Raw genomic sequence first — 25,460 nt, 5'->3', positions numbered from 1 at the left:
CAATCCACTCCCAAGTGGACCTCCATTTTTCTTATTAATTTCCACAATACAAGTTGAAGATATTATGATTCTGAAGACATACTTATTTCTTCTCCCTCTACTGGTATATTAGCATTATAGCATTGTAGAGCTCCTTCCAGTTTCTCAAATATCTTTCTCTAGGTAATTCTGGACTCTTGGATTTACATTTCAAAGTTCCTAGCAAGTTGTATATTTTTATCAGATATCTAAAAGTCTTCTCTTTTATAAAGTCCAGTTTTTTTTCCCTCTATGGTTATACTCAGCTTTGCAGGATAAGCTATGTTTGGTAATAAGCCTAAATTTTTTTGCCTTTTGGAATATTATATTACAAGATTTCCTCATTTTTTAAAAACTGAAAATTGCCTGGCCCCTGCTAGATTCTATTCCCTTTGCAGACTGCTTATTCATCTTTGTATTTCTAGCACCTTTATAGCACCTATAGTAAGTGCTTCATATGTTTTTGTTTAATTCTTCTTTTAATTTTTTTTTTCATTCTTTAATTACTATTGCACAATAGACAATTTTATTTGGGCATCTTCTTAATGCTTTTTTTTTTATATTAACACTTCTACTTTCCATCTTGTAAAGATTTGGGTTTATGATTAAGAATTTTTTTGTGATCCTTGTTCAGATTTAGACTAGTAATAACCACCCATGCTATGCACATTTATGACATTAGCTTTTTCATTCTGCATAAGCTTGATATAGATGATGTATTTCTTTCTGTAACCCTAGAATCCTAGACTACTTTCCCAATTTGCTGTCCCCCTCCCCCCAAAACCACTTGGACATCATCATCTTAATAGATAGGTATGGAATGAGTATTTTATTTCTGTCTTAGGTTCTTGAAAACAGGGGAAATATGATCTTTAGATGAATATTAGAGGGTGGATTGAAGTCTTTGGTTAGAGATCTTAATCAGATAATTTATTTTGGTTAAATAAAATTGGAAAGGGGAGAGAAGAAGAGAATGTGGATAAATAATCATAGTAACTCCATTCCTATGGAATTTTAGGATATGCTATTTGCCTTCCTCAGACCCACCCTTTGAGATCAACAATGCAATTTATATACTTCATTTTATGAATGAGGAAAAAGGCTCAAAGAGGTTATGACTTACTCAGGATCACATAGTAAGTGAATGTCAGAGCCTCCAGGACTTTCCACCATATCAAATGGTGACTGATCCTATACCCATCTTACTTCATCCTCTCCAGGGATCCCAATAATATAGTTCTGAGCTCCTGGGTAGAAGGAATCATGCCAGAACTAGCTGGGGAACCAAACCTAAGCAGTATGTACTATGAGGGAGGCAGAGGGATAGCAGTACTCACTAAGACTTAACAGAATTTCTATATCAGCTTTTTCAGATATGTTGAAAAATATTATATATACAAAACTATTACTGATCTTGTTGGTATGAATATTCTCTCCAGTGGTATATATCACAATCCGTTCACATCTTCTTATCCTATGTAGTTTTTTTCAATGTATTTCTATAAATCTTCCATGAAGGATATATCAAGGTGCTGGAGACCTTTTATTTTGGTGGATGCCACTATTGGGCACTAATTGGGGTGAAAGTTACAGATTTCTGTTACCATCCCTTTTTCCACATGTTAAGCTTACCTCCTTTTTCAGGCTCACATTTTTGATGATATTTTTCTCTACTTCTTACATGCAAACTATCTTTAATTTCCATGTAATACAAAGTACTAATATAACAGGAGAACAAAAATTAGTTATAAACATGTTTTATTAAAGAGTATATAAAACATAGTTATATTTCATGTAAAAGGTAGACTATATCACAGGTATCAAATTCACAGGCTCCCTAGTCTGGCCAGAACCAGATTAAAATGCAAAAATAAAACATAGGTCATATTAATTTGTGTTTTTCTAAGTTATTATGTGGCCCACAAGGGGATCCATTTCTATCTGAATGTGACACCACTGGACTAGATGATCTCTAAAGTCTCCTTCCAACTCTTAGAAGTTAAAGATTGAACAGTTCTATGATCCCAAAGCATTTGTTTCAGGTATCATTTCACCATGTAGCACTTGCTGCTTAGAATAAATTACCATTTATCCAGGACAAATATACAAAGACTGGAAATTGGCAAGGATGACATTTGCTATTTTTATTTTTTTTTTTTTTACAGATGGCATGGTTAGGTGAAACTACTACATTACCAGTCTTTGGTGAGGGCACAAATATAATTCCAGCAATTCATGTCCTTGATTTAGCAGGGTAAGCATTATTAACAGATAACCTCACTGAAAGTATTTTATGCCTGCTTTTTCCAAGCTTTGACATTTTGTTTCTTCCAAATTGTCAGATGAGCAGCTCAGGCTGTAGTTTTTAAAGAGAAATGAACCATTTTTCTTATTCGCAGCCATTGGGGATTAAAAATGGTTTGTAAATCTTTGAACTACTTTAAAAATAGTAAGTTAGGTTTGCCTTATTATTTTCTACCTCTCAAAGTATTGAACCCTTCTTTGAGCTACTTTCCTCATCAGGTAAGCTCCCAGAGAGGACATTAGCCTGGCTTAGGCAAAATTCTATAAAAGAATCTTATGTGTAAATTTTAGAAATAGATATGGAAATACACAAAAAAAAATATAGGCATAATTTCAGGCTCACTTTTCCCCAAAGGCATTACCATGGAAACTGGAGCAATAGAAATATCTCCTTATAAACATTTACATAGTGTTCCCTAAGTTTCCTTGACTTTGAACCCAACAGACTTATGAGAAGGAGCTGGAGGGAAGCCATGTCAAGGAGAATTTTCATGTGTGTTTGTAGACTACATTGCTGTAAGAAATTAAGTAGATGTATTCATCTTGAAGTCAGTATATTTATTCATCTGTCCATGGAATTCCATGAAGGTACTTTCACCTTGCCCTACACTGTACGTCCTATAAATATATAAATTTATCCAAGATGTATATGTACATAGCAAATAGTTCTTCCCTCCTTTCATTTAAATGTGTAAAGATAACTGGTAGAGCAATGATATTTAAATATTTAATCTTTCTCTCTCTCTCTGTCCCTCTCTGTCTCTCTGTGTCTATCTTTGTCTACACACACACACACACACACACACACACACACACACACCAGGCACTGCTCCCCCCACTTCATTTATTCATATAACCTCCACTAATTTTGCTGACAACAGAACAATTGTTAAACGTTTTCTAAAAATTTAATCTCTTTACAAGCATCAAAACAGATACTTGTGTATATGTATGTGTTAGAGGGTAGGTAGAGGAAAAAAAGAAGATAAGAGACCAGGATTTAGGAAGACGAGGGAAGGAAAAGGGAGACAGAACAAAAAAAAAAAAAATGCTGAGAGAAGATAGAAGGTTATTCTATTCACATTGTCTATGCCTCTGGGAATTTCCATGACTCTAGAGACTCTTTTGGTCCCTTAAAATTTACAACATAGATGATACCTAAATCAGGTAAGATAAAAACAGAGAAAGAAAATTATAGGCCAATTTCCCTAATGAATATTGTTGCAAAAATTTTAAATAAAATATTAGCAATGAGATTACAAAACGTTATCCCTAGGATAACACACCATGAACAAATAGGATTTATAGCAGGAATAGAGGGCTGGTTCAGTATTAGGAAAACTATCAGCATAATTGACCATATCAATAACCAAACTAAAGAAAATCGTAAAATTATCTCAATAGATTCAGAAAAAGCACTTGATAAAACAGTTCCCTTAAAAACACTAGAGAATATAGGAATAAATGGTTTTCCTTAAAATGATCAGTAGCATCTATTTAAAACCATCAGCAAGCATCATATGTAATGGGGTTAAATTGGAACCATTCCCACTAAGATTAGGGGTGAAAAAAGGTTGCCAACTATCACCATTACTATTCAATAACGTATTAGAAATGTTAATTTTGGCAATAAGAGAAGAAAAAGAGATCAAAGGAATTAGAATAGGTAATGAGGAAACCAAATTATCACTCTTTGCAGATGCTATGATGGTATACTTAGAGAACCCTAGAGAATCAACTAAAAAACTACTAGAAACAATTCACAACTTTAGCAAAGTTGCAGGATACAAAACAAATCCACATAAATCATCAGTATTTTTATATTTTACCAACAGCAAGTTCAGCAGCAAGAGATACAAAGAGGAATTCCATGTAAAATAACTGTTGATGATATAAAATATTTGGGAGTCTTTTCTGCCAAGGCAAAGTTACAAACTATATGAACACAACTACAAAACACTCTCCACACAAAGTCAGATATAATCAACTGGAAAAATATCAAGTGCTCATGGGGAGGCTGGGCGAATATAATAAAAATGACAATACTCCCTAAATTAATTTACTTATTCAGTGCTGTACCAATCAAACTCCCAAGATATTATTTTACAGAACTAGAAAGAAAGAACAGAGTTGATCTGGACAAACAAAAGGTCAAGAATTTTAAAGGAATTAATGAAAAAAAAAAAAAATCAAATGAAGGTGGCCTAGCTGTACCAGATCTAAAACTCTATTATAAAGCACCAGTCACCAAAACCATTTGCTACTGGCTAAGAAATAGAATAATTGGTCAGTGGAATAGGTTAGGTTCACAGGACAAAATAGTCAATGACTATAATAATCTAGTGTTTGACAAACCCAAAGACCCCAGCTTTTGGGATAACTCACTGTTTGACAAAAACTACTGGGAAAATTGGAAACTAGGCATTGACCCACACCTAACACCATATACCAAGATGAGATTGAAATAGGTTCATGATTTAGACATGAAGAGTAAATATGTAAATTAGAAAAACAAAAGATAGTCTTCCTCTCAGATCTGTGGAGAAGGAAAGAATTTGTGGCCAAAGAAAAACTAGAGATATTATTAAACACAAAGTAGATAATTTTTATTATATTAAGTTAAAAAGTTATTGTACAAACAAAACTAATGCAGACAAGATTAGAAAGGGAAATAATAAATTGGGAAAACATTTTTACATTCAAAGGTTCTGATGAAGACTTCATTTCTAAAATATATAGAGAATTGACTCTAATTTAAAGAAATCAAACCATTCTTTAACTGATAAATGGTAAAAGGCTATGAACAGACATTTTTTGGATGATGAAATTGAAACTATTTCCACTCATATGAAAGGGTGTTCCAAATCACTATTGATCAGAGAAATGCAAATTAAGACAACTCTGAGATACCACTATACACCTGTCAGATTGGCTAAGATGACAGGAAAAGATAATGATGAATGTTGGAGGGGATGCGGGAAAACTGGACAATAAATACATTGTTGGTGAAGTTGTGATCAGATCCAATCATTCTGGAGAGCAATTTAGAACTATTTTCAAAAGTCTATTAGACTGTGCATATCCTTTGACCCAGCTGTGTTTTTACCAGGATTGTATCCTAAAGAGATCTTAAAGGAGGGAAAGGGACCCACATGTGCAAAAATGTTTGTGTCAGCCCTTTTCATAGTGGCAAGAAACTGGAAACTGAGTGGATGCCCATCAGTTGGAGAATGGCTGAATAAATTATGGTATGATATGGATATGGAATGATATGGAATATTATTGTTCTATAATAAATGATCAGCACAATGATTTCAGAAAGGCCTGGAGAGACTTACATGAAGTGATTCTAAGTGAAATGAGTAGAACCAGGAGATCTTTATACACAGCAACAACAAGATTATATGATGAGGCTCTTTTCAACAGTGAGATGATCCAGGCCAGTTCCAATGATTTTATGAAGAAAAGAGCAATCTACACCAGAGGGAGAACTGTGGGAACTGAATGTGGATCATAACTTAGTATTTTCACTCTTTTTGTTGTTGTTTGCTTGCATTTTATTTTCTTTCCTATTTATTTCCTTTTTGATCTGATTTTTGTGTGTGCAGGAAGATAATTGTATAAATATGTAGGCATATATTGAATTTAACATATATTTTTACCATGCTTAACATATCTTGAATTACTTGCCATCTTGAGGAGGAGTGGTGGTGGTGGGAATTGGAACACAAGGTTTTGCAAATCTCAATGATGAAAAATTGTTCATGCATAGGTTTTACAAATAAGCTTTAATAAAAAAATTTGCCACATATCTGAACAGTCTTGACAATTCATTTGAACATATCTTCATTTTTAAAACTTCATTATTGAAATAATAAGACTGAATCTCTTAAATAGAGTGAGATCTGAATTTGCTAGTATTTTCTTTTGGAATTTTTCAGTTTTAGGTTTCAGATAAATGTACATCTGTTATGATCATTGTACTTACTGAATTGCAGGATCTTACAAAATATAGTCGACCATATGCCAAAGGTTCACTACCTAATTGCAATGGATGAAGCTTTACATACACAAGAAGATATATTAAAGGTAAAATACTTCAGTTGATACTTTAAAAACCTGTGGCTTTATCAATGTAGATACTCCCTCCACTAATGCAGATTGTAACCGCTTTACACCTTAGTAAATATTCTGGTATTTCCATTTCTGACTTCGTAGAATCTTCCGGAGCTTGTGTTTCACTAGGATAACCATCAGGGATTCTGGGTCATCTTCATGCTAGAGAACTAGACAACTAAATAGAACTTTTTTAAGGGAGGCCATATTTTGATAATATTCTTTTTTTTCCCTTAAGAAATTAAATATGCAAAATAAAGACTAGAATTATAAAATGGAACAGTCTTGAAATCTTTTCTCTAATTTAAGGCTTTTTTTTTTTTTTCAGGGAGAGGGAAAGAGACAGAGACAGGTACAGGGAGAGGGAGAGAGATTTTGTGGAGCATACATACAGTAATGTTTACAGCTTTGCTTGATAATAGTTCAGTGGGGAAATGGGAAGAGGGGGTGGACAGAAAGCTGAAATAAATATGGACAACAGGATTGGGGAGAGCAAGGAGTGTTTATACAAAGAAGCAGAGAGGAGGCAGTGAAGAGGAACGGATTCTCAGAAGGTCTTGGACTGTTGTTCTAGTAGGAGTGTGTGTGTGTGGTGGGGGGGGGGGGGGGGGGGAGCGGTAAAAGTGCCCTGAGGAATGTTATATTAGGTAGATGGATGAAGTCAGTTGACCAAAATGACCCTTACTAGAACTATTGAAAGGTTATTTTTGCTTTGCTTATTCTAAAAGGGATGGCAACTCCAGGAGGAAGCCAGACTGGAGGATCTTAGGAGATACAGAGACTAAGGGTTTCTTCTGTCTTTGTCTTAAGGCAAACATAAATTTAATCAATTTGTAAATATCCATATGTGGATTTACTTTTTGAATCATCCTCTGCAGATGTTTAATCTTAAACTGTTTTTTACCCAGATAGAAGCAAAACTAAGAATGTATGATGGGGTGGGAGCTAGGAATAGGCGTTTCAAAAATAAAACTGCCATGTTAAGAAATGCCTAGTTTCTTACCCCAACATGCTCAGGTGACACTTTTGAAAAATTAGGATGTATCTGTAGGCATATGTTGAAATTTGTGGATGTATCATGACCCAGATTCATTAAAGCTAAAATAATACTTCCAAGGATACTGGGAGACAGACTGCCAGTATTCTTTCCTTTGGCCATAGCTGCTTTGTCCAAGATAAATATCCTTTTCATTTAGTATACCAAGGTGTATTTCTTGAGGTTTTCAATTATATTTCCACTTATTTGAATATAATATGAAATCATATCTTCATATAAATATTACTGTTTTTCTTTAATAGTGCATCAGTAAAAATGTTGGTCCAGGAAAAATCCAAAAATATGCCAAAGAAAATGCATTTTTAAGCAAAGAATTAACAGTAAGTATAAAGTTACTAGCTTCCTTATTCTTTGTTAAAATAGGATTATTGAAAAAATGCTAAATATGAAGTCTTTTTTACATCTATGTCAAAGATAAACTATCACCAAATAAGTTCCAGATTGTCCACTCCAATCCAATAAACAGTTATTAAGTAGCTACTATATGTCAGGTACTGTTTTAAATTCTGGGGATATGATTAAAAAAAACAAAGACAGTCTCTGCCATCAAGGAGCTTATGATCTAATGGGGGTAAGGGGAAATAGATGATACACAAAAGGAGACAGGAGAAGGGGGAAAGTGATGCTGTCAGGGTACCAGTCTTGTTTCATGAAGTTGAAGTCAGAACAGCAGATGCAAAATGAAGACAAATTACGCAGGATATATATTGACTCAAATCCTCTGAGGAAGCAAACTTTGAAAAGCTAGTTATAGTTCAAGGGACAGCATTTGGAGTGTATATGCTATATTATATTCTATATTATCATAAATTATAGTATAATTGAGATGGGGTAAGAAAGAATGGCATAATGGGTTATGTTATGTTATTGCATAAATGCAAGGATAACAGGACTGTTATTTGTGCTTCCAAGATAAACTCTTGATGGCACCAGAAAGTAAGGAAGTCTTCCAGCAAGTAGGGAGTTGAGAATTTGTATGAGGAGCTTTTAGGAGTACATGAATAAGACCAACCAAGCATAGGTGGTTTTGTACATCATTGAAGGGAACTCCTGAAGTAACTAAATCATATTCATTTGCGTTCAAGTAATACAAATAGAAATTGTGAAGGTAATATCAGTTGATATTTCATTAATTTGCTGCCATGTAAATCTCCTAACATTCATTAAACCTCATTTGTTAACACTAAGTATTCTATCAGGTATTGGAAAAGATAATTAAGTGACCAGTCATTACTGGATTTTGGTCATCACTGGCTAAGCTACTATATTAATCCATATACTCTTGTCATTTCATCTCTCTGCTCAGAAAATTTTATTTTTACATAATAAGTAAAGTTCGAATTATTTTACCTAAAATTCAAGAACCTTTACAATCTAGCACCACTCAACTTTCTAAAATACTAGTTTTTTCATATTACTCTTCTTAATGCAATTCCTCCCTGCTAATCTTCAAGCAGTTCTGACTTTCTCTGTTTCTGTCCTCCACTTCTACCTCCAGTTCCTAGTCCTCACTCCCTCCCATCTGCCCTACACACATACTCTTTTGTCTTCTGCCTTTTTGACTATGTTATTCCCTTTGTCTTGAATGTCTTCTTTCCTTCTACTTCACTGTTGATTTTTCAGCTTCCTCAAAAGTCTTCACTTATCTTCTTAAGTTGGTAATAATTTTCCTTCTTTAGAGGAAATTGCTTTCTAATTTTTAATACTTAGAAAACACTATGGCTTATTATAGTTAGCTGTGTTTGCATCTTATTCCTCTACTGGACAACTTATAATTTAATTTGTTTTAAGGAATGAATCGCATGACTGTGGTATATTTGAGAATATCATAATCTTTAAGCATGTCCCCTATTTTCATGCTATTTCACTACCTGTAAAAACCAAATATTGGGGGCAGCTAGGTGGTACAGTGGATAGAGCACTAGCCCTGAATTCAGGAGGACCCGAGTTCAAATCTGGTCTCAGACATTTAATACTTCTTGGCTGTGTTACCCTGGGCATGTCACTTAATCTCAATTGCCTTAGGGGGGGAAATATTAATGTCTACTCTAAGATAACAAATATAGATAGAACTTTTAGAAATATAATTATTTTATATTTGATATAATAGTAAATATTAATTCTTAATTCATTTTCATCTTATTTTATTAACTATCTCATGCTGTTGTAAGAAAATACTAGATAAGCTATTATTAAGGAGCTATATTAACTGAATTATTACTATTTAACAACTTAAATGAAACATTTTAATTATTTTTTTATTAATTATTTACTTATTCTTTATCTTTTAGCAAGGACAGCTTGACCATTTGTTAGTCAACTTGAGAATGGAAGCTTTATTTGTGAAAGAAAATTTTAATATTAGGTGGGTTGCCCAAGCAGGATTTGTGGAAAATATAGCGAATGTCCTCAAAGAATACAAGCAAAGTAGAGGATTATTGGTAATTATTTCCTGAATGTTGTTTAAACTACTGACTTGTAAAAAATAAATGTTTTAAAATTTAAAGTACTAGGATAAAATATATTTTTAATTCTAATAATCCAGGAGAATTGATATATTTGAAAACATAAACAGTGACAAGAATTGGGATCAAACATAGAAAATAAGAATCACTAACAACCATCATGTCTGTCATAAATTGAAAATAACTGCTTTCTGTCTATCTGCATAAGAGAAGCTTAGAAGGGGTTGGGAAAAGTTGGCATTTTTTAGTCAGGTGGATACTGTCTAATTCTTAGAGACTGGAAAAAGTTTTTAAAATTACTCTAGAATATGAAGATTTTAACACTTACATGTGGCTTTCTATCTAGCCCTTTGAAAATTCTAACCAGCATACCAAGTTGTTATTGTTTTGTGTAAGGTGCTCTTCTGCTTTCTTGATATTATATCAGGAATGTCACGTTTCCAATAAGAGCTAAGTTAGAGTGATAGCTCTGACATTTAACAGTTTTATGGCTGGATTAATCACTTCTTGAGACTCATTTTCTTCCTGTTTAAAAAAAAATCAAGCTTCTACAACTTATCTCCTTATTCAAAAGGGAGCATATAAGCTATAAAAATGCTCTCAGTGAACCAGTGTTGAGATTATTACTGAAAAGTTAAAGAAATGAGGCAGCTAGGTGGGACAATAGATAGAGCCCCAGCCCTGAAGTCAGGAGGTCATGAGTTCAAATTTAGTCCCAGACACTTAATGCTTCTAGCTTTGTGACCCTGGGCAGGTCACTTAGCCCCAGTTGCCTCAGAAAAAAAAAAAAAAAAAAAGGAAAAAAATTTTTTTTAAATATAGAATCTATATATACATTTCCAGGACTCAATTTAAGTATTATTATAAATTCACCTTGGGGAAGTGTTTAATTTTTTTAAATTTAATATTTTATTTCCCCAGTTACATGTAAAAATAATTTTAACATATAAAAATATTTTGAATTCAAAGTTATTTCCCTCTTTCCCACTTCTCCTTATTGTTCCCCATCCCCCATTGAGAAGGCAAGCAATTAGATATTGGTTATACACATGTAGTCATGCAAAACATATTGCCATATAAGTCACATTACAAAAGAAAAAAACAAAACCAAAAAAAAAAAAAACCTAAATAAGAAAACTAAAATAAAGAACAAGTGTGCTTCAATCTATATTTAGACTCTTCTCTGGAGACAGAAACTTATTCTTCCTTAGAAGATGAGCTATCAATGAGCAACCCCTGAATGCATTGTTACCAACATTACTGTGAAAAGAATGGTTGATTTTGAAGCTAGGACATGAGCCCAACTCTCAATTTTTACACTTAATACCTTTGGACAAGAACAAATCACTGCTAAACCTCAGTTTTCTCCTCTGTGACAGAGGCTTGAATAGATGATTTATAAAGTCACTTCCAAATCTAAATCTGTCATCCTAATCTCTGTATTTTTAAAATTCTCTTTTATTTTTCAGCCTGTTAAGATTTGTATTCTTGGTCCTCCTGCTGTGGGGAAGTCATCTATTGCAGAAGAAGTGTGCAAGCACTACAAATTACACCATATTAAAATAAAGGATGTGATTACTGAAGCCATAGCAAGGCTGGTAAATTCATATTTGTTCCTTTAGACCCTCTTTGAATTTTCATTTCTAATTTTTTTTAAATCAACAGTTTTCTTTGTATAATAAATATGAACTCACTAGAGAAAACTATATCACTCCCTAAAAAAACTGTATATAAAGAGATTTCTTTAAAAGTTAAACTCTTTTGACTTCAGTTATAAAGTTAGACCCTTAGACTCAAATTGTGAGCTCTAAGTTTTGATCCCTCTGTCCATGTAATCTTGGATAAGTCTCTTCATCTTTAGGGAGTCCAGTTTCCTTATTTGAAAATTAAAGGATTAGATTGAATCAAAGTTTCTTAAACTGTAGTTGTGACCCCATTCAGGGTCACATAACTAAAAGTAGAGGTTGTGAAATTTATTATCAGTAAATGTTTGATTTATATATCTCTTATATATCTATATACCCAATCAGGGGTCCTCAAACTTTTTAAATAGGGGGTCAGTTCACTGTCCCTCAGACTGTTGGAGGGCTGGACTATAGTAAAAACGAAAACTTTGTTTTGTGGGCCTTTAAATAAAGAAACTTCATAGCCCTGGGTGAGGGAGATAAACTTCCTCAGCTTCTGCATCTGGCCTGCAGGCTGTAGTTTGAGGACCCCTGCTGGAGTGCCAAGATCATGTAAAAATGTCTTGGGCAAAAAAGGGGTCGCAAGTAGAAAAAATTTAAGAAACCCTGAATTAGGTGACATCTAGAACCTTTCCAATCCTGATATCCTATCATTCTGTGATTCTCTTTCAGCTCTAATAATTTAAAAATTGGGACCAACCATGTAATTTTTAAAAATCACCCTTAAGAGTTCTATGCAAATCTGTTTTTCCTCTAACTCTGAACTTGAAGAAAAATGAGGAGGAAGAGAAGTCTTATCTTAAAAGACCTAGATTTGTTGTACAAGTGTTTATTAAGTGCCTACTATGTGCCTTAAACTGAAAGTTAAAGTAATACACATTCTAAAAATTTTGAGACCTAATGGCTTACAAATGTGAAAAAGGAAGAAGGGAACCATTTTATCTTATTTTATCCTAAGAACTTACTTGATTTTTAAAAATGAACCTATTAAAATTTAATTTGGGGGACAGCTAAGTGGCACAGTGGATAGAGCTCCAACCCTGAAGTCAGTAGGACCTGAGTTCAAATATGACCTCAGACACTTAACATTTCCTAGCGGTGTGACCTTGAACAAATCACTTAATCCCAATTGTCTCAGCAAAAAGGAAAACAAAATTAATTTTGTTTTTCTGAACACTTTATCAAAATGTTTTGAATTAACTCAAGTTTTAAAAAAGCTTTTGAAAAGATAGAGGAGTGCCCCTGTATTTAAAGACTTGTTGAAAACAAAAATGATGCAGGTATGATTGATCAGAATGATTTTCAGTATTTCTAAGCATTGATCTTGGAATTAGCCTGTGAGACTTTAGTCAAGTCAATCAATGAACAAACACTATGCTAAGTGCTGAGGATATAAAAACAAAAATGAAATCATTTCTGCCCTCACGAAGTTTACATTTTATAAGAGGAGACAGTGTGAACAAAGTAATTTCAGGATAATTGTTACCAGTAAAGGGAAGGATTAGGAGGTAGGGCATGTAGACTAGGAAAACCCTTATGTAGAAAGTCTTGGAGCTGAGTTTTGAAGAAAATTAGGCAAGTGATGAGAGCATTTATTTTAGCCATGGGTTCAGTCTTTGCAAAGACACAGAAATGGAGGTAGCATGCTGTAGTTGAGAAAAAAACAATTAAGATGAATTGGCTGAATTATAAATTTCATGAAGGGAAGTTATGTATAGCAAATCTACAAAGATTGTAAAGAGTTTGAAATAGCAGAAGATGAGTTTGTGTTTGATCTTTGAAGAGGAAACAACTAGAATCTACTGAGCAGGGGACTGGTATGGTCAGATATGAGTTGAAAATATCACTGGGGCAGCCAAGTAAAGGATTAATTGGAGAGGGGCAAGACTTGAATAATGGGAGGAAATTAGAAACCTCTTGAAAAACTCTCTTGTTACCAAAACTATTTGGTATTGGCTAAGGAATAGATTAGTCGATCAGTGGAATAGATTAGGTTCAAGGGATAAAACAGTCAACAAATATAGCAACCTAGTCTTTGACAAACCCAAAGATCCCAGCTTTTGGGATAAGAACTTACTGTTTGATAAAAATTGCTGGGAAAATTGGAAACTAATATGGCAGAAACTAGGCATTGATCCATACTTAACACCGTACACCAAGATAAGGTCAAAATGGGTTCATGACCTAGGCATAAAGAATGAAATTATTAATAAATTAGAGGAACACAGGATAGTTTACCTCTCAGACCTGTGGAAGGGGAAGGTCTTTATGACCAAAGCAGAACTAGAGATCATTACTGATCACAAAATAGAAAATTTCGATTATACCAAACTGAAAAGTTTTTGTACAAACAAAACTAATGCAGACAAGATTAGAAGGGAAGCAATAAACTGGGAAAATATTTTTACAGTCAAAGGTTCTGATAAAGGCCTCATTTCCAAAATATATAGAGAATTAACTCTAATTTATAAAAAATCAAGCCATTCTCCAATTGAAAAATGGTCAAAGGATATGAACAGACAATTCTCAGATGAAGAAATTGAAACTATTTCTAGTCATATGAAAAGATGCTCCAAGTCATTATTAATCAGAGAAATGCAAATTAAGACAACTCTAAGATACCACTACACACCTGTCAGATTGGCTAAGATGACAGGAAAAAATAATGATGATTGTTGGAGGGGATGTGGGAAAACTGGGACATTGATGCATTGTTGGTGGAGTTGTGAACGAATCCAACCATTTTGGAGAGTAGTTTGGAACTATGCTCAAAAAGTTATCAAACTGTGCATACCCTTTGATCCAGCAGTGTTACTACTGGGATTATATCCCAAAGAGATTATAAAGAAGGGAAAGGGACCTGTATGTGCACGAATGTTTGTGGCAGCCCTTTTTGTAGTGGCTAGAAACTGGAAACTGAATGGATGTCCATCAGTTGGAGAATGGCTGAATAAATTGTGGTATATGAATATTATGGAATATTACTGTTCTGTAAGAAATGACCAACAGGATGATTTCAGAAAGGCCTGGAGAGACTTACACGAACTGATGCTGAGTGAAATGAGCAGGACCAGGAGATCATTATATACTTCAACAACAATACTATATGATGACCAGTTCTGATGGACCAGGCCATCCTCAGCAACGAGATCAACCAAATCATTTCTAATGGAGCAGTAATGAACTGAACTAGCTATGCCCAGAAAAAGAACTCTGGGAGATGACTAAAAACCATTACATTGAATTCCCAATCCCTATATTTATGCACACCTGCATTTTTGATTTCCTTCACAAGCTAATTGTACAATATTTCAGAGTCTGATTCTTTTTGTACAGCAAAATAACGTTTTGGTCATGTATACTTATTGTGTATCTAATTTATATTTTAATATATTTAACATCTACTGGTCATCCTGCCATCTAGGGGAGGGGGTGGGGGGGTAAGAGGTGAAAAATTGGAACAAGAGGTTTGGCAATTGTTAATGCTGTAAAGTAACCCATGTATATATCCTGTAAATAAAAGGCTATTAAATAAAAAAAAAAAAAAACTCTCTTGGTGAGAATGAAAATTAGGGGGTGGCTCTTTGAGTAAAAAGAAGAGAATCAGAATGAGAGATATTACAGAGGCAAAAACTCCAAGATTTCACAACTGATTGGATGAGTAGAGTTAAAAAGGGAGAAGAGAAGCATGACTGACTCCAAAGTTGTCAAATAAAATGAATAGATAGATGAACACCAATAGAAATTGAAAAATCAGTAAACAGGGTGAGTTTTAGTAGAAAATTCAAGATTTCATTTGTAACATACTAAGTTCAAGATGCCTCAGGACTCCTTTCTTCATCTTTAAATATTACAAGAGATAGTCCATGCAATTGGCCCTTTGAGTCAAGGTTTACATATAAAAGAGGGGGTTAGCCAGATGGTCTCCAAAGTCCTTATTAGCAATAGATCTTTGGACTGGTTTTCAATCCTCAATCTGCTACTAGCTTACCTTGAACCCATTAATCTATTTATCTCTTTAGACCTATTTTCTTGTATGTATAATGAATGGGTTGGACTAGATGGACTCTAAAAATCCTTTATTGTTCTAGGTATATGATTATACCCTAGAAGTCATTGAAATAATATTAAACTGAGGAGAAGGCAACTGTGTCTTAAAGAGAGGAATTTCAATAAGCAGATATGCTGGAGAGATTGTTTTTTAAATATGGGTAACAATGTGAGTTAAGATATCAAAGTGAAATAAGATAGGACAAGAATGGGAGATGATTTGTCTATTATAATCAAAATGTAAAACATAGAAAGTAGACATAGAATACAATGAGACTTAAAAGGTAGTTGAAATCAGATTTTGGCAGTTCTTTAATTCCAGCTTTATAAATGAATATTTTCAAGTTAGAAGAATGATGTATTCAGATTAGTACTTTAGGAAGATTACCCTAGCAATATATTGAAGGATGAATGAAAAAGGAGAGAGATTGTTGGCAAATAGACAAGTTAAAAGGCTGTTATGGTAGTCCAGGGTAAGAAATGATAAAAAGGATGAAGCTAGTGTTTGTAGTAGGAATATTCAGGGAGACATACCCAGCAGATTATTGGAAATGAAGGGCTAAAATTTTTGAGGGAGAAGCAGAGGCTAGAGGTACAAATTTGGAAGTCATCAAATAGAGATGATAATTAAAAACCGAGAAGTGAGTGAAAATGCCAAGAGAGAAAATAGAGTAGAAGAAGGCAAGACAAATACTTTGGTAGACAGATATACTTAGTAATTGACAGAAGATTAAAACATGTTTCCGATAACTTTTTCAGAGAAAATGAATTTTTGATCTTATTCTATCTGAATCCTCATTTGGTATCTAGGAGCTTCTTATTGCCCCAAAAGAAGGAGAAACAGAAGAACAAGATGATACCGATGATGATGAAGAAGAAGAAGAAAACTTAGAAGAGATTCAAGAACTCTTAGATGGAGTCAAAGAAAGCATGGAACAGAATGGAGGTAATGTGTAAGCATTTGAAGTTAAGTTTTAGGTTTGTTTTTTAAGCAGGAAAATTGTGCCAAGTTTATAGGAAATTAATTTTCCAAAAATAATTCTCTTTTTGAACAATGTAAATCTGTGTCCAAGTTGCACTGTATTTTTAAAATTAGCAAAATATCAAGTAGATCATTCATCTTTCTCATAATTTATAGTGTTCCTTTTTTGGGGGGAGGAAGACAAAGTAATTGGGGTTATGATTTGCCTACGGTCACTTTGCTAATAATTGTTAAGTGTCTGAGACCGAATTTGAACTCAGGTCCTCCTGATTTGACAACTGGTGCTCTGTCTGCTGCCTCATCTGGCTGTCCCTAGTGTTTTATCTTTTAACTATGTATCTCCCCCCAGAATGTATAATATCAATATGTAACAATTTTAAATAATAACAAAAACAATAAGAATGATAGCTGACTTTGAACAGCAGTTTAAGGTTTGTAAATCACTTTGTATACATTATTTCTTCCAAGCCTCATAGAATACTGAGGTATTTTTATTAAATGAGGGACCTTAGATTCAAAAATTAAACAACTAACCGATGGTCACACAGCAAGCAAATGATGATATTCAAACCCAGGTTTTCCTGACTCCAATTCTAGCTTTCTATCCTAGATTACCTCTTTTTAAAAAAATTTTTTCGATAGTATTTTATGTTTTAGATACATGTAAAGATAGTTTTCAACATTAATTTTTGAAAGACTCTGTGTTCCAAATTTTTCTCCCTCCCTTTCTTACCTCCCCTCATTCTCAAGACAACAAATACTCTGAGATAGGTTAAGTATGTGCAATTATTTTAAACATATTTCTATCTTTGTCATGTTGTACAAGAAAAATCAGACCAAAAGGGAAAAACCATGAGAAAGAAAAAATAAGCAAAAAATGAAAATAAAATGCTTTGATCCATATTTAATCTCCCAATGGTTCTATCTCAAGTTTATTGGAATTGCCTTAAATGACTGCATTGTTGAAAAGAGATAAGTCCATTATAATTGATTATCACATAATCTTGTTAGTACTGTTTACAATGTTCTCTTGGTTCTGCTCACTTCACTTAGCATCACTTCATGTAAGTCTTTCCAGGCTTTTTTAATATCAGCCTGCTCATCATTTCTTATAGGACAATAATATTCCATAACATTCACATACCATAACTTATTCAGTCATTCCCTAACAGATGAGCATCCAATCAATTTCCAGTTCCTCCCTACTGTAAAAATAGCTACTATAAATATTTATGCATGTGTGAGCTCTTTTCCCTCTTTTGTGTTCTCTTTGAAATACAGATCCAATAGCGAGACTGCTGGATCAAAGGTTATGCAGTTTTCTAGTTTTGGGAGCATAGTTCCAAGTTGATCTCCATGTGGGTTTTTGGGGGTGGAACCAAAATGGCAAAGTGAAGCCAGGAAGCTGCTCAAGCTTTCCCAGTTTTCCTCAAAATCACATGAAATCCAGCCTTTGAATCTTTTGAGTCTGACAGAATAAAACTACTTTCCAACTCAAGACTGATTGCAAGGATTTCAAGGAAGGTCATTTTCACTGGAACAAAAAAAGGTGTTCAGCCCAGCTCAGATGTTGTCTGGGAAAGCCAGTGAGAGAGTATTGATCACAGCAGATCAACAACTGATACCATCGGTTGTGGCTTAGTAGCAGGATAGATCAGTAGGGCAGTCTCCAGTCCCAGCACAAAAGGCAAATTCCTAGCTGGAAAATTGGTTGTTGCATGGAGAAAGCATATAGGATTACCCCCCTGGTATGAGCAAGGGGCCTGTGTTCAAAACCAAGACTCACAGCAGCACGAGAAGCTTGGAACAGCACTTCCTGTACCTCAGTTCAACCTTAAAGTCACAAAATAGGAAAAAAGAAAAAAAAAGGGGGAGCAAGAAAAAGAAAAGAAACCATAGAAAGTGACAGGGATGACCAAAACACCAACTCAGATAAAAACAAAATGCTCATGTGGAAAATCTCAAAGGATGATATGAATTAGTCTCAAGCCCAAAGAGTCTTCTTGGAAGTGCTAATAAAAAAAATTGTATAAGGCAAATAAGAGAGGTAGAAGAAAAATTGGAAAAAAGAAACAAGAGATATGCAAGTGAGAGTCAACAACATGGGAAAGGAAAACAATTCCTTAAAAAATACAGTTGGTGAAATGCAAAAAAAAAAAAAAAATCATTGAAGAAAATAATGCCTTCAAAAGTAAAATTAATCAAATGGAAAAAGAGATACAAAAACTAAAGATCATACATTAAAAACTAGAACTGGGAAAATGGAAGCTAATGACTCTATGAGATATCAAATCAAACAAACTAAAAGCAATGAAAATAATGGAAGAAAATGTAAAATAATTCATTGGAAAAATAGCCAATCTAGAAAACAGATCTAGGAGAGACAATTTTAAAATCATGGTCTACCTGAAGGCCAAGATCAAAAAGAGTCTGGATATCATTCTTCAAGAAATCATCAAGGAAAACTGCCCTGATATACTAGAACCAGAAGGCAAAATATTCATTGAAAGAATACATTGATCACCTCCAGAAAAAGATCCCACAAGGAAAGCCCCCAAAAATGTTGTTGGACAACTCCAGAACTATAATCTCAAAAAAAAAAAAAAAAAATACCACAAGCTGCCAGAAAAAGACAATTTAAGTATCAAGGAGTGTAAAGGGTCACAGAATTCTGGGTGAGATTCAAGACCCTCCAGTCCTGCCAGGGAACCTGCTAATATGTCTGGTTTGGCTTCCTATCCCCCCAAGGGCATCTTAGCCTTTCCTAGAAGTTAGGGGGAATGACAATCTATGTTCTAATTAAAGCAGAGAGATACTAAGTGGCAAAGGGACATCTACGCACAATATCAAGTTGTTTATGTAGTCTTGCATGTGCAGTTTATAGTTAGCCCATGCACAGTGTTCTATAGTTAGGTAAGGGTATTAGGTTATATAAAACCAAGAGAATTTGGAATAAACAAGCTCCTGTTTGACTATCTTAGTTGACCATACTCTGCCCCTTCACTCCTCACCCATGATCAGGATTTTGGCTGGTACCGAAATCCTCCAATGAACAGATCTGGACAAAGGAGCAACAGTCAGCATTACCTAGAATCTGGCAGCCTCTAATAAAGGATCAGAGGCCCTTGAATTCCATATTCTGGAAGGCAAAGGACCTGGGATTACAACCAACAATCAACTACCCAGTGAGACTAAGCATCATCTTTCAGGGGAAGAGTGAGCATCATTTTTAGGGGAGGAAATGAATCTTCAGTGAAGTTAGAGATTTTTCAATAATTTCTATTGAAAAAACTAAACAGAAATTTTTATCTTCAAAACACAAGTTAAGAGAAGCATAGAAAGGCAAATAGAGTAGGAAAAAAATGTTTAAAGGTTAAACTATTTACAACACTAGGTGGGAAAATGATCCTTGTAACTCTTGTAACTATATTCATTTATTGGGGCAATTAGAGGAGGCATACACAGACAGAGGGTATGTCTATGTATGATGTGATGATATCAAAATTAAAAACATTAAGGGGTGTGGAAAGGGTTTTACTGGGAGAAAAGGAATGAGAGATAAAATAGAATAAATTAGATCACCTGAAGAGGCACAAAAGACCTATTACAATAGAGAAAAAGAAGGGTGGGAGATAAGGATTGTCTGAAGTTTAGTTTTATCAGTTTTGGCTCAAAGAGGGAATAACATTCTCTCAGTTTGGTATAGAAATTTATCCTACCCTATAAAGAAGTAGGAGGAGAAAGAGGAAAGAAAAGGGAGAGGCTGAATAGAAGGAAGGGTAGAAACATTAGGAGAAAGTGGGAAAAGAGGAAGGAAGATACAAGGGAGAGCAGGTTGAGGGTGGGCTGGGTTAGAAACAAAACACTACTAAGAAAGTACAGAGTGGAAAAAGAACAAAGTATATAAAGGGGAGAAAATAGGATACAGGGAAATATACAGCTGGTAATCATAACTTTGAATGTGAATGGGATGAACTCTCCCATAAAATGGAAGTGAATGACAGAGTGGATTAAAAACCAGAATCCTATAATATGTCGTTTACAAGAAACAAATTTGAAATAGAGAGATACATATAGAGTAAGAATAAGAGACTGGAGCAGAATTTATTCTGCTTCAGCTGAAGCAAAAAAAGACAGGGTTAGCAATTCTGATCCGGATCAGATCAAGCAAAAGTAAAAATAAATCTAATTAAATAAGATAAGAAAGTAATATCTTGTTAAAGAATAACATAGGCAAAGAAGTAATATCAATACTAAATGTATATGCACCAAGTGGTTCATCATCCAAATTCTTAGAGAAGTTGTTAGTTACAGAAGAAATAGATAGAAAAACTATATTTGTGGGAGACCTCAACCTCTCACAGTCAGAATTAAATTAATCATAAAACAAGCAAGAAAGAAACTAGGGAGGTTAATAGAATTTTAGAAAACTTATATATGATACACCTCTGGAGAAAATCAAATAGGGATAGGAAGAAATATATAATTTTCTCAGTAGTGCATGGTACTTACTTACACAGAAAGTAGAATTATGTATTATAGCATAAAAACTTTACAATCAAATGAAGAAAGGGAGAAATAGTAAACGCTTCCTTTTCAGGTCACGATGCAATAAAAATTAGATTCAATAAAGGTCCAGGGAAAGATAGACTAAAAACCAATTGGAAATTAAATAATCTAATTATAAAGAATGAGTGGGTCAAGTAACAAATCATAGGAACAATAATTTCATCCAAGAGAATAACAATAATGAGACAACTTACCAAAACTTATATGATATGAGCCAAATGAATAGAGAAAGAGAAGATCAATGAATTGGGCATACAACTAAAAAAACTAGAAAAAGGACAAATTAAAAACTCAAATTGTTCTCCAGAATAGTTGGATCATTTTACAACTCCAACAGCAATTCCTTAGTGTCCCAGTTTTCCCATAATCCCACCAACATTTGTCATTATCCTTTCCTGTCATCTTAGCCAAATTGCTTCTTTATAAAAATATTCATTAAAAATAGACAAGTTTTAGATCTATAAATAAACTTTGAAAGAGTATAAACCAACTTTTTGAAAGCATATGAAAAATAGCTAGTTTCCCTGAATTTTAACTAATTTCTTCCCTTCTTGCCTTCTCAAACTACAAAATCTGATACTTTGAATTATTTCACTGGAATGGGTCTTCCTCCACCAGTATAAGTACTAGCTATTTTGTGCCTTCTCATCATTTGTGAATTTTGTTCATATTTGAGCATCATTTTTTCAGTAAATCCAAACAAATTCTTGTCGAAGGGTTCTCCTCTTTGGTCTTTTTATAATATAGGGACAACTATATACTCCTTGTGTTTTACATCTGAGTCTAAATTTGTTGCAGAGCTAGCTCACTTGCATTTCTATGCACAACTTTATAAATCTGCTCAAATAGACAATCTTTGTAAAACTTTAAAACATCATTAATATCTGTTATTTTAATGATGATGATCATCATATATCTTCAATTATGTCTCCTTTTATGCACAAGTCATTTTGGTAATAGGATATAATTTGTTTATATATATATATATATATATATATATATATATATATTATATATACCATTCCAGTAGTCGTAATAATAATAGATATTTTATATTGCTTTAGTCCTATTCTCCAATCTGCTTACATGTACTATGCTTCTTTCCATGATCTTTGTGTCTATAAAGCCTATGTTAAATACTGTGTATATTATATAGTCTATAACAGATTGCTTGTTAGATTGAGGAAGGCGGAAGAAAGAGAGAAAAAAAGGAGGGAGAGAGAAAAGAATGGAAATCAAAGTAAATGTTGAAAACTATTATTGCAATGTAATTGGAAAAAAAGAAAATATTATTAAGGGGGTGGAAATTAAATACCATGTCTACCAGAAACAACAAATGCCATAAACTATAATTGAACCAAGATATATGCATAATACTTATCTGAAAATCTAGCCTAATTGAAAAAGCAATTGCTGAAACCATTCATTAGGAAAGCACAATTTCTCTAATTAAAATGCACCTCTGTGATATATTAAACCAAATAAAGATCCATCATAACAACCGCAATTGTTTGTCTTTCCTTACCCCTTTGATTTTTAATACTCACTGCCTTCTTTTCAAATTATCATGTTTATATTATCTATGTAAAGCATGTGCAGTAGGGAGGCAAGAACATTCCCATGAACAAGAGTATTTTCTTTTTATTGACATTAAAAGGGGGGGACCTAAGGCTGGAGCAGCTGCTCAGGGTGCATGTAATCTGCAGAAAATCAACAGATAGTGTTTCAAGCTCAAGCAGAGCCAGCTCCTTTGCTCTCTACACAGGAGTGAGAACGGATTCATTGTCCAGATCCAAAGTTCTTTGAAATCTTCTATACATGTGAAGATAGAGCCCAGGTTCTGATTTTTCATCTCATTGCTTTGGTGAGGGTTTGCTATAGTCTAAAATAGGGATATATTCCCAACAATAATTCATAATCTATGTGATTTGTAGTCGCCCTCATCCTACTGAGATTCTTTTTTGGGGGGAGGGGGAGGCAATTGGGGTTAAGTTACTTGTTCAGGATCACAAAGCTAGTAAGTTTTTAAGGCCAAAGTTGAAATTTTCCTGACTCCAGAACCAGTGTTCTATCCACTGTGCCACCTACCTGCTCCTACCTCACTGAGATTCTGATCTCCCTGACTATCCAGCTATTCACTCATATATAGATAAGAGTGTGGTTTTTGAATAAAATTGATAGTTGAAGGTACAGCATTAAAACTCTCTAGCAATTGTACTCAATAGCTTTTATTAAAAATCTGTATCTTGGATTCTTTCTTCCCAATTGTTTATTCATGATCCTCACAAGCACAGCTTTATGAAGGGAAGCAATCCCCAACAACCTGCTTTCAGTATTTCATAGGAGGATCTGAAATCTTACAGCCATACAGCTCTTGGCTGGTGAGCCAGGGAAAGGTTTTTCCTTTTACCCTCCCTCTTTATAACTATCCCAAACAGTTAGCCTCTAGTCGGAGAGTCTGCCATTCCTCATTCTCCATCTCAGGGATTGTAGTTAGTCAGTGTCTACCATATTCCCCAAGCATGTAACCCAGATCACTCTGGCTCTCATTGACTGGCCAATAACAGGTCCCAATCCAAGCCTTATCAGCTCATTGTTTAGGTTGAATGGCTGAGAGTGAATGTAAATAAGAATTGTTTCTGTTCTGATCAGAAATGAGGGTCTCCCTTTCTCAGAAGGATTCTTGCTAAGGCAAACTCGGCCATCTTTTACTTCAATTCTTAATCTTGAATTCCTGAATGTTGCTTCAGAAAAACTGAGACCTGGGGGAAATCTTAGTTTAAAAAGGCTAAGGGCTCCCACTGCCTCTGGTGTGTTGCCACTTGTCTCACCTGTGTGTAGCCACTGGGGAGGAGAGAGTGAAGCTGATGACTTTGTGTGCATGTGTGTGTGTGTGTGTGTGTGTGTGTGTGTTTTGTTTTTTGTTTTTTTGAGGCTGATGACTTTGCACAGCTCTGACTCATTTCAGTCCAATTTGCTTGCAAGTTAAGACATTACTCTGCTGATGCTGTGGGTACTCTTTGAGAAGAGGATAACAGCAGCTTGTAGCCGCCAGTATTACTTCCTATTAAGCCACTGCAGACTTGCTTAGGTAACCTCCCTGTGGGTGCAAAGCAAGAGTTCACATACAGGCAGATACACTCCCATTATTGTCTCCATGTAAAGAACTCTTCCACTTCTCTTTGGTACTGAACAGAAAATCAAGGGGAAAACTGAGTCATGCCATTAATATCAAAGGCTTGGACACATTTTCTTACTTAATAAAGTTCAGTAAGCTTTTATAATATATATTATGAAGAATATAAATGCATCTAGGCTTCAAAGGGAGAAAAAAGATGTTATTTTCATTGGGCCAAAAAAAAAAAAAAAAAGGGTGGAATGATAGTTAGATGGATTCTTGAGACCAAGGTCTTCCCTAAAATTTATATACCATCACCAAATTATCTATCTCTAGATTACTCAAATACTTACTTCCTTTTAGGTTATCATGTAAATTTGTCTTTAGAGACAAATGTGTTGGCCTTCAGTTCGTGCTGAGCTATAAAAGTACCATAGGTGATAGGTTGATTTTATTAGTAATTTTCTCATTTGGAATTTGTATGATATTTGTATTTGTATAATAATTTGTATAATAAAATGATTATAGGAATTTTTGTAAGTCACCCAATTGGGTTTGTGTTTGTTGGTTTTGAAGCAAGAATTTAAAGCTCCCTCTCACAAAGTTTGATATTGACTAATGTATATTAGGTGTATTTCTGGAGAGACCAGTATTTTGACAAAATAAAGGCATTTGAAAATAAGACCAGTGGATCCATTCCTAAAAATATTACTAAGATGTAAACACCGATAGCTCAATACACCATACTCTTTTTTTTTTTTGTACCAGTAAATACTTGTTGAAAAAACATAAAAAGCAAATCTGAGTGCCAGGATTATTGTTAACATCCTGAATATTTTCTTCATTTGAAACATTTCATTTGAACTTCAAACTTCATTTGAACACAAACATTTAAAAAATAAAATTTGTTTAATAAAAATAATTTAATTTAATAACATTTAATAAACAAAAACTCAAATCATTTTGAATCTTTCTGGTTCTTCTTTCTTTAAACCTAATAAAAGTTTTTTAGAGAGGTGATAGAAATATATTTCCATAAATTTAAATAGATAAAATCATATGTTAATTATTTTGTCTTTGGCATAAAATTTAAACA

The 25,460-nt window shown here is 34.0% G+C and overlaps 1 protein-coding gene across 2 annotated transcripts in view; it reads left to right on the top strand.

Moving 5' to 3' along the window:
- AK7 (adenylate kinase 7) overlaps positions 1 to 25,460 on the top strand; it is an 88,119-nt gene that overhangs the window by 43,278 nt on the left and 19,381 nt on the right. For both annotated transcript variants that reach the window (XM_031953296.1, XM_031953297.1), the window contains 6 exons: positions 2,184 to 2,272; positions 6,321 to 6,411; positions 7,738 to 7,815; positions 9,787 to 9,936; positions 11,430 to 11,558; positions 16,506 to 16,641. In XM_031953296.1, the coding sequence (XP_031809156.1) occupies positions 2,184 to 2,272; positions 6,321 to 6,411; positions 7,738 to 7,815; positions 9,787 to 9,936; positions 11,430 to 11,558; positions 16,506 to 16,641 (673 nt within the window). The remainder of the gene's footprint in view (positions 1 to 2,183; positions 2,273 to 6,320; positions 6,412 to 7,737; positions 7,816 to 9,786; positions 9,937 to 11,429; positions 11,559 to 16,505; positions 16,642 to 25,460) is intronic.

Source organism: Sarcophilus harrisii, chromosome 2 (genome assembly GCF_902635505.1).
Source record: "Sarcophilus harrisii chromosome 2, mSarHar1.11, whole genome shotgun sequence".
In the NCBI taxonomy this organism is placed as follows: domain Eukaryota; kingdom Metazoa; phylum Chordata; class Mammalia; order Dasyuromorphia; family Dasyuridae; genus Sarcophilus; species Sarcophilus harrisii.
The sequence above is the reverse complement of the archived record's forward strand: the minus strand, read 5'-3'. Positions and strand labels throughout refer to the sequence as shown.